General features: G+C 41.9%; 1 protein-coding gene across 1 annotated transcript in view; it reads left to right on the top strand.

The window, feature by feature from the left end:
* Positions 1–397: 397 nt before the first annotated feature.
* The window catches only part of ACSM4 (acyl-CoA synthetase medium chain family member 4), a 38772-nt gene continuing 28507 nt past the window's right edge, over positions 398–10662 (top strand). The window contains exons 1-3 of the mRNA XM_059416062.1: positions 398–557; positions 4566–4815; positions 7375–7585. Of these exons, the coding sequence (XP_059272045.1) occupies positions 4618–4815; positions 7375–7585 (409 nt within the window). The 5' untranslated portion in view covers positions 398–557; positions 4566–4617. The remainder of the gene's footprint in view (positions 558–4565; positions 4816–7374; positions 7586–10662) is intronic.

The raw sequence follows: 10662 nt of genomic DNA, 5'->3' as shown, positions 1-10662 counted from the left end.
TTAAAACATTCAATAAAAGCCAACATTCAATAAAAGCTAGGAGTTTGAAGGATTTCTCATGATTTACTCTAATCAATGAGTTGAGACTTCAGATATGATTCCCTTAGCTGTCCTTTGCCAGGACGACAGGCTATGTCCAGCTAAGCCACAAGAATCAAGTATGCTAATATCCTAGGCTACTTGAAAATCATGAGCGACTCTGATAATAGGCCATCGAACAGTATGGATCTTGGTATCCTCAGATCCATGGACAAGAGTAATCCACTAATGTGCTGGGGCTTAGCACTGAACCGTGAGAGGAAATGCTGCTGCATTGCCTCTCTCCCCTCTCAGCTGTGTCTCATAAACTGCTGTTGCTTTAACCACAGGTGTCCGGAGAAACAGCAGCTCTCCTCCCACGGGATTATGATCCTCCCAACTGTGCACCAGAGACTCTGGACGGTAACGGCATAGATGCCACCAAAAGAAAAGAAGGAAGGAACCAATTTTTTGGCAGATACGGAGCTGTCTTTGTGAAGAAGCTGAAGGCCTTTCTGGATCAATAATACCATTTTCTGGTAAGGAAAATATGCATGTGGTAACATGGAAGTGATTCTAGTAAATGAGAAGTTGGGAGAGTATGTTTAAATGTACAGAACAGAGCACAAAGAGTCCCATCATCTTGCTGTAATTGGGTAACTGCTGATCAACCCCAGATAAATGTCCCTTTGACAGGAAAAAGGACTGTTCTACCTTATGAAAGGTGATAGAAATATAGCAAAAATCTGTGATAGCATTTCCTTGGGTTGGCCCTGGAGAACACAAATGCAGGCTAAAATTTGTGCTTGGTGCTCCACGAATCGCTTTTGTTAATTATTCAACCACCAGAGCCTCAGTCACTTTATAGTTAAACAATGCCTAGGGCGCCTGGGTAGCTAGTCTGTTAGATGACTGCACTCTTGATTTCGCCTCAAGTCATGGTCTCAGGGTTAAGATCTCAGGATTGTGAGACAAAGGACAATGTCGGGCTTAACCTAGCCTGGAGCCCCTTTAGGATTCTCTCTCCTCCCTCTGCCCCCCAGCCCACTCCATTCAGGCGCTCTCTCTGTCTCTCTCTCTCAAAAATTTGTAAAAATAAAAATAAAACAAAATGCCTGCCTCCGAAGGGTGTTGAGATAAGTAAACAAGATATTGTATAAAAAACAGAGTGCTGACTGCACATTAATTGCTCAAACATTCTTCCACTGTTAAAGGTTCCCTTAACGCACTGGAAATCACTAAGACTTTAGAAATAACCTACCCAAATTCTCTCACTTTTACAGATATCTTCAGGAAATATTTTGTTAAATATGTGTATATACAAATTTCTACTTAGATAATGTCTTAGATAATGTCAGTGATTTCCAGATTTGACCCTGGAATCATCAACTTCCCCACAGGATCCAAAGTCAGGAAATGGCCGTGTTCAATGCAAAATGGAGACTCTTCCAAGTTTCACAGTCTCCATAAAGGCTTATATGTACAAATTTACCCAGAAAATCAATAGCAGACTAAAGAGACAGAAAGAAGAAATTTTACTGGCAAAAAATTTTTACAGTTTAATTGAAAGTTTCTCACCTGTAATATCTTGATTACTATTTTATTAGTAATGATTGTGTTTGCATATACAAGACCTTTTCACTGATTATGCAGATAATGGAGGTAATGAAGAATTCAGATCAGATCTATTTTATGATCAGATTTTTTGGTATGTTAATTTGATGATATGGCATATTTATCTGCGGTGATACAGGAAATCACAACAACTGATTTTTCAATTTGGAGGAAAAGATGAAGGAGATTTGTATTAAAAACTATCTGCTTGGGTGCCTGGGTGGCTCAGTGGGTTAAGCCTCTGCCTTTGGCTCAGGTCATGATCCCAGGGTCCTGGTATCGAGCCCCAAATTGGGCTCTCTGCTCAGCAGGGAGCCTGCTTCCCTCTCTCTCTGCTTGCCTCTCTGCCTACTTGTGATCTCTGTCAAATAAATAAATAAAATCTTAAAAAAAAAATACTATCGGCTCTATTCACCTTAGGAAGCAAGAATGTTCTAGGTGTCCCATGTCTTGATAATCTTTCTAATTCATCATTAAATTGGGACCAAGAGGGGCGCCTGGGAGGCTTAGTGGATTAAAGCCTCTGCCTTCGGCTCAGGTCATGAACATAGGTTCCTGGGATGGAGCCCCACATCAGCCTCTCTGCTCGGTGGGGAGCCTGCTTCCTTCTCTCACTCTCCGCCTGCCTCTCTGCCTACTTGTGATCTCTGTCTGTCAAATAAATAAATAAAATCTTTTAAATAAATCAATAAATTGGGACCAAGAAAGCTCAAAATGATGGAAGTGAAGACTAGAATACTTCAGACTGATGGCAGTTGAGTTCAGCCCCAAGAGCCTGGAGCACAAGTGACAGAGCATTAAAAAAGGCAAAAAAATTTAAAAAAAAAAAAAAAAACCCAAATGGTGGCTCCAATCCAATAGCTCTTCTATTTTTTTTTTTTTTTTTTTTTTTTTGGATCTCAAACAGTGAAAGCCTTCTGCCATAAACAGCTGTGAAGTTTGATTTTTAACATGCAATGTTTACTGAGCCCTAGCTACCCACCCGGCACTATGATAAGGTGCTCACTTAAACCCCACGACTAACCAATGAAGAAGGTACTACCATTAATCTCATTGCACAGATGAAATGAAACTTGGAGATATTAAGTAACTTGGCGAAGGGCATCCAGAGAGGCAAGTGTGAATGCAAGTATGCGTGTTGTATATGTGCATACTCACGGATGTGGGTGTGGGTGTGTGTTTGGGAGAGAAATAGGGTGTCACTTTTGGCAAAATGCTAAATCATAAGCATGGCCCCCACTACTCTCCCTCTCCCCACCCTTCTCTACTCTTGCTACCTCCACCAAACTTGTGCAGGTGGTTCCTCTTCTTTCTTCCTTGTAATAATGGAGAACATAATACCAATGGTATTGCCAGAAATAGCTCTTCCTGGGTTACAGTAAATTGCATTTGCACTAAATGGGCCTCCTGCTTCTCCACATGTCACCCTGAGCAGCAAGGAAGGCTCGGCCAAAACAATGAGGGAAGGGTACTCCCTGCATCCTTTGTTCTGCTGTTTATGTTATCACCATGTGGCAGACTTAGGCACCCTTTGCACCTGCAGATTGTTCCATCCCATACAAGGCAACTAAGTGGGGCCAGAAGGCAAAAAGATAAGGGCATTCGTCTTCAGCAAAAAACCTTTATCAAAGAAGGTAAGTCATAATGTCATGTTAAGTAGTAAGAATAAGATACACAGCCTCTACCCGCACCATCTAGGTAGGTTAGGGATACAAGACACAGACATTGAAAACAATAATATAAGGTAGAAAACTGTCATGTGAGGAGTACCGACGCATAATATGGAAATTCAGAGGAAGAAATAACAGTATTATTTTTAAAGAAATGTTAAATGAGGGGCACCTGGGTGGCTCAGTGGGTTAAACCTCTGCCTTTGGCTCAGGTCATGATCTCAGGGTTCTGGGATGGAGCCCTGCATCGGGCTCTCTGCTCAGCAGGGAGCCTGCTTCCTCCCCTTTCTCTCTCTCTGCCTGCCTCTCTGCCTACTTGTGATCGCTGGCAAATAAATAAAATCTTTTTTAAAAATATAGAAAAAAAAAGAAATGTTAAATTACAGATGACAGTAGGAAGATGACTTTACTAGTATCACAAAGCTAGTTTTGAAAGAGTTGGAGTAAAGTCCAGCTCTCCTGATTCATGAAGTAAAACTATTTCATGAACATATGCTACCACGGTACTAATGAAAATAATCTTAACAAAAGCATTATTTAACACATTGGAGGTATTGTCTATATGCTGGTCATTTTACACACATTATCTTATTAAATCCTCATAAAAACCCTAGGAGACAGGTATTATATTCCTCCCCCATTTTACAGATGAGAAAATTCAGGTGCAGAAAGGGTAAGTGATTTCCCCAGGGTCCCACCATCAGAAAGTTGCTGATCCAGGACTTAAATCAAGGTTCCTAAGCACTTATAATGAAGAAGTTGACGGAAAGGATGGCAGAGAAGCCAGAAGGGGAAGGACAGACTAAATCTTAGAGCTAGAAATGGACATTCCTGAAAAGTGAGTGCTTTTACTGGAAGAGGAAATTCAAGGAGAGGAGTTAGAAAATACAGTTAGAATCGAGTATGCAACAGACAGAAGCAGGGCTTGAATGTCCCTTCTGGCAGGAAATATTCTGTGTGTCTATTGTTTGGTTGGGAGAGAGGGTAGGGATAGAAGATGGGAACTCAACAGTTCTATAATCGTTGGTTTTATTTTGTTTTGTTTTTAAGAATAATCTAATCATAGACAGAATGAAGAGGGAGAGGCCAGTGGCAGGGAGACTGGTGAGCAGCTGAGTGCCACAGTGTCGAAGAAAAATGAGTCTTCTCCAGGTGTCCCCCAGCTTCCCCGGGGGTGGGGGAGCACACAGCCACAATCCACTTCCCAGTCTCACCACAGAGCATCCAAAGAAACTAACGCTCTCCATTCACCTCTCCTCACAGGCTGCAGAAGCTCCACATCCACATCAGTTGGCAAAGCCCTTTGGGAATCACAATGATTTTTTTCCGATACCAGACATTCAGATTCATCTGGCTTGCCAAGCCGGCTGGCCGGTACCTTCACAAAGATCACCAGCTTTGGTCGCCTCTGACTCTTGCTGACTTTGAAGCCATAAATCGCTGTGAGAAGTCACTGCCTAAGAACTTTAACTTTGCTGGGGATGTGCTGGACCAGTGGTCCCAAAAGGAGAAGGTATGACTTGACAGGCTTCTATTAGATGCTTGGCATCCACATGTGTCTCAGGCTTCCATTTCCTTGTTCCATGGTCCATTTGCCACTCCCACTTCAGTTCTTTCATCCTTCCTGGTTTTCTTCGTTTCTTTCCCCCTTGCCCTCCTCTCTCCCCAGGGGAGGTCTTTGATCCACAACTCCCCGTGCCGTCTTTCTCTGGAGCCTCCTCAGTCCAGAGCAAGGTGGTTACTTACAGAGTCCTGCCTCTTTTCCTGCATTTTCTCCAAGTCCCACAGAGCAGCTCTTTGCTTTCTATTCATCTGTTTGAGCTGGTCACAGGCTTATTCAAAAAGCAATAATTTGAACTTTGATTTTATTTATTTGTTTGTTTGTTTGTTTATGTTAGCCATTGTATAAGTACATCATTCGTTTTCTGATGTAGTGTTCAATGATTCATTAGTTGCATATAACACCCGGTGCCCATAACAACACATGCCCTCCTTAACACCCATCACCCGCCGACTCCATCCCCCAACTCCCCTCGCCTCTGAAACCCTCAAGTTTGTTTTCCCCCAGGGTCCATAGTGTCTCATGGTTTGTCTCCTTCTCTGATTTCTCCCCCTTCAGATTTCCCTCCCCTGCCTTATGGTCCTCCGTGCTATTAGTTATGTTCCACAAATGCTCAAAACCATACGATAATTGTCTTTCTCTGCTTGACTTATTTCACTTAGCATAATCCCCTCCAGTTCCATCCATGATGCAAATGGTGGTTATTCATCCTTTCTGATGGCTGAGTAATACTCCACTGTGTGCATAGACCACATCTTCTTTATCCATTTATCTGTTGAAAGGCATCTCAGCTCCTTCCACAGTTTGGCTATTATAGACATTGCCTCTATTTTATAATAATAGTCATCATTGGAGTGATTAGGAGAGAAAACATGGAGAAGAATAAAGCAAAAAGCCTTGAGCGTTTGCAGTGTAGCCTCAGGTCAAGTCCCTGCTTACTGACCCCACCCCATGCTGGGCTCTGAGCTAGATACTTTCCTATCAGTGCTTCCCAAAACTCACTGCAAGAGCCTGTGCCTCAGAAGATATACAAGGTTTCAAACAATGCTGAATCAATCTTTCCTATGAAATTGAGGGGATAGTCTTCCTTTAAATCCATGTACATCTTTAATAGCTCTCCTATTAAATACTATTAAATACTCTCTTTTGAACAAAAGAGCAGGTAGAAGTTGAAAATCTCTGGGTATATTTTGTTTTTCATATATTTATTTTTCAGTAACCCATTTTAACAAGCGGTACTGGTTCTCTAACTATGGCGACAAGTAAATGCATTTTCCTTCTTAAGTAAATGTGCACCAAAAGCGAATGAAAGTAAAGAGCAATGTAAAGGACAACAGCACAGGTGTAGACAGATCTGGCAAACTAGCGATATTCCAATGACTAAAGGTTGAGCAATGCTGACCTATATTATTTCAACAAATCCCCATCACCAACCTGGGGGGTTGCAGATAAGGAAAATAACCTCATAGAAAGTTAAGCTCCTGACCCAAGGTCACCAGTCCCAAGGGTATGGGAAACAGCCCCTGATCTTAGGGAGCTTATACCCATAGTGCAGGGCATGTGATACAGTGTAATGGAGTCATCTGGCATTTGAGCATAATTCTGCAGAAACACAGAGATGTCAGGAAGGAGAAGAAGAGGAGCCTAAGGAAACCTTCACAGAGGAAGTAAAATGGAAATTGAGTTTTGAAATAGTTTCCAACCAGGGAGGTAAAAGGAGAATTCCAGATATCCCAGATAGGGAAAGAAAGGAGGAATCAATTTTTGTCCCAGGTAACATAATAAAACACAGGGGTTTTGCAACATAAACGGTGTACTCTGAGAATGATATGAGAAGTTTCCTCCAGAAATCAATCCCTCGATGAACCTCCCCCAAAGGTCCACCATCTTATTCTTTGTTACCTATAAAAGCCATACTTCAGTCTTTGGAGTTAAAAAAAAATAATTTTACATATATATGTATGTGTGTATATATATGTATATACATACATACACACACACACATATACATACATACATACATACATATAGTTCCTAATCAACCTTAGTACAAAAATTGGGTTTATTTAGATGGAACATAATCTAACTCAAGCAAGACAAAAACCTTATTGGACATGGGAGTGCTCATAAAACTGGACAGTCAGTCTCAGCAAGACCAGGAAACCGGGACAGCTCCCTGGGGGTATGTAAGCACCAAAAGCCCATACACAAGTTTTGTTTCAACCATATTGTATCTTCAGTTCTTCTTAGAGAACTCAAAACTGGGAGAGAATGCCTGACTCGCCCCACATGGGTCACATGCCACCCACTGGTGGGTGGACAATTACCCTGATGCGTTGTCTCACCTAAGCTGTACTCAGTAGGAGAGGAGTAGTTCCCCCAAAGACAAACTGGGGTGCTGTTACCGGAATCCACCAGCATGGGTGCTGAGGGGAAGTAATGGCAGATGTCCCATCTATTTGGTGGACCAGTCATGCAAGCTTGCTTTCTTTCCCATGTGCCCATGGCCAGGCAGGAGAGAGACCAGCCAACCCAGCCCTGTGGTGGGTGAATGGCAAAGGGGACGAGGTGAAATGGAGCTTTGAAGAACTGGGCTCCTTGTCCCGAAAGGCTGCCAATGTGCTCACCGACCCCTGTGGCCTGAAGAGAGGAGACCGAGTGGCCGTCATTCTGCCTCGTATCCCAGAGTGGTGGCTTGTAAACGTGGCTTGTATGCGAACAGGTGAGTGCCAATATTTAACATTTCTTTTTTTTAAAAAGTTCTATTTATTCATTTTAGAGAAAGCATGCACGCTAGTGGGTGTGAGTCGGTGGGGGGAGGAGAGGGAGAGGAGACAGAATCTCAAGCAGACCCTGCACTGAGCACAGAACCAGACTTGGGCTCCATTTCACAACCCTGTGGTCATGACCTAAGTCACCAGGTGCCCCAATATCTAACATTTCTAAATCATGCAGAAACAGAGAGAGAATGAAATTTGATGTTTTTCTGAATTGTTAGTTCCAACTGAAGCTATGCTTACAAAAAACAGAAAAATAAGAGTTGATTTTTTATTATTAATTAATGACAATTATTAGTAATTATAATTATTATTATTCCATGATGGGTTAATAATAACAACTATTCTTTTTTTTTAATAATAACAACTATTCTTTTTTTTTTAAGATCTTTATTTATTTATTTGACGGAGATCACAAGTAGGCAGAGAGACAGGCAGAGAGAGAGGAGGAAGCAGGCTCCCTGCAGAGCAGAGAGCCCGATGGGGGGCTCGATCCCAGGACTCTGGGATCATGACCTGAGCCGAAAGCAGAGGCTTTAACCCACTGAGCCACCCAGGCGCCCCTAATAACAACTATTCTTATTAAGATATGAGTGTTGCAAAAAAAAAAAAAAAAAAGTTTGCAAGGGAGGAAACCGAGGTTCAGAGATCTTAAGAAGACTGTCCAAAGTCACACAGCTAGAAAGTTATGCAATTGGAATCTATTTTTCTATTTTTAAAGATTTCATTTATTTATTTATTTACTTATTTTGAGATAGAGAGGAGAGGGGCAGAGAGAGAGGGAGAGAGAATCTCAGTGTGGAGCCCAATGGGGGGCTCAGTCCCACAACTGTGAGATCATGATCTGAGCTGAAAGCAAGAGTCAGACACTAAACCAACTGAGCTACCCAGGTGCTCCACAATTGGGATTTAAACACAAAACTGTATCAAAGCAAATGGGGCTAACTATGCCTCTTGGCAGAGATGGCTATGATGCATTTATCTAGATGACACAGAATTTACTTTCTTGAATACATTTGGATTCTCCCTAACATGAAAATATTAAAGGATGAAAAAGCATTGTAAGAATGTAAGGACTCGGGGCACCTGGGTGGCTTAATCATTAAGCATCTGCCTTTGGCTCAGGTCATGATCCCATGGTCCTGGGCTCAAGCCTCGCATCGGGCTCCCTGCTTAGCGGGAAGGCTGCTTTCCCTTTCCTAGTCCCCCTGCTTGTATTCCCTCTCTTGCTGTGTCTCTCTCCGTCAAATAAATAAAATCTTAAAAAAAAAAAAAAAAAAAAGGAATGTAAGGACTTACAAGAATATGACTGTGGGGGGCACCTGGGTGGCTCAGTGGGTTATAGCTTCTGCCTTTGGCTCAGGTCATGATCCCAGGGTCCTAGGATCGAGCCCCACGTCAGGCTCTCTGCTCAGCAGGGAGCCTGCTTCTCTCTCTCTCTCTGCCTGCCTCTCTGCCTACTTGTGATCTCTGTTTGTCAAATAGATAGATAAAATCTTAAAAAAAAAAAAAAAAGAAAGAAAAGAATATGACTGTAGGGACACCTGGGTGGCTCAGTGGGTTAAGTCTCTGCCTTTGGCTCAGGCCAGGATCTCAGGGTCCTGAGATGGAGCCCCACATCAGGCTCTCCTCTCAGCCGGAAGCCTGCTTCCCCCACCCCACCTGCCTCTCTGCCTACTTATGATCTCTGTCTGTCAAATAAATAAATAAAATCTTTAAAAAAAAAAAAAGAATATGACTGTGGAAACCAGTTGGGAAGCCTCTGCCTCTCTTTCTCTCTCTTCTTTTTTAAGGTTTTATTTACTTATATGACAAAGAGAGAGAGACAGCAAGAGAGGGAATACATGAAGGGGGAGTGGGAGAGGTAGAAGCAGGCTTCCCGCTGAGCAGGGAGCCCCATGCAGGGCTCAATCTCAGGACCCTGAGATCCTGACCTGAGCCAAAGGCAGAATATTAATGACTGAGCAACCCAGGCCTCTCCCTCTGCCTCTTTCTAGGCAAAAATTAATTAGTTAATGTATCAATGACACCTTTTGACACATTTTGATAATTTATAACGTACCTCAAATAAAAATTCCACAGTACTGTTTTCCCCTCTAGGACAGAGACGCAAAAACCATTGCCTATGGGTTGGCCACCTATTTTCATAATTAAAGTTTTAAAATTTTAATGGAATATAGTCATGCTTTCTCATTTATTTATTGTGTGTGGCCCTTTATGCTCCACAGTGGCAGAATTATTAACTGAGACAGAGATGGAATGGCCCACAAAGCCTAAAATATTTACTATCTGGCCCTTTACTGAAAAAGTTTGCCAATCCTTACTGCAGAGCATGACATAAATGTTTATAAATCAATTAAAAATAAATAAGAAGATTAGAGGAAAAACTACCGTAGAGGACACAAGGATGTTTGTTACACTATCATTAATAAGAGAAAAAACTGGAAACTATATGGAAATGATTAAATAAATTATGACTTATTTTCTTATGGAATTTCCACACTATTTTCCAAAGTGGCTGCACCAACTTGCATTCCCACCAACAGTGTAAGAGGGTTCCCCTTTCTCCACATCCTTTCCAATACTTGTTGTTTATTGTCTTATTAATTTTGGCCATTCTAGTTAACAAAGTTTAGTAGAGGTATGTTCATTGCTAGTTGAAATTATGATACCTCAACGTGATGGGGTATCATTAAAAAGACCAACTATAAGGATTTCAAAATGGTGTTGAAAAATGCTCTGTCAATATTAAATTTTTTAAGCTTTTTTTTTTTTTTAAAGATTTTATTTATTTATTTGACAGAGAGAGATCACAAGCAGGCAGAGAGGCAGGCAGAGAGAGAGGAGGAAGCAGGCTCCCCGCCGAGCAGAGAGCCCGATGTGGGACTCGATCCCAGCACCCCGAGATCATGACCTGAGCCGAAGGCAGCGGCTTAACCCACTGAGCCACCCAGGCGCCCCTTAAGCTTTTTTTTATGTTTTAAAGATTTTTATTTATTTATTTGACAGAGATCACAAGTAG

This window comes from Mustela nigripes, chromosome 11 (assembly GCF_022355385.1).
Source record: "Mustela nigripes isolate SB6536 chromosome 11, MUSNIG.SB6536, whole genome shotgun sequence".
NCBI lineage: Eukaryota > Metazoa > Chordata > Mammalia > Carnivora > Mustelidae > Mustela > Mustela nigripes.
The sequence above is the reverse complement of the archived record's forward strand: the minus strand, read 5'-3'. Positions and strand labels throughout refer to the sequence as shown.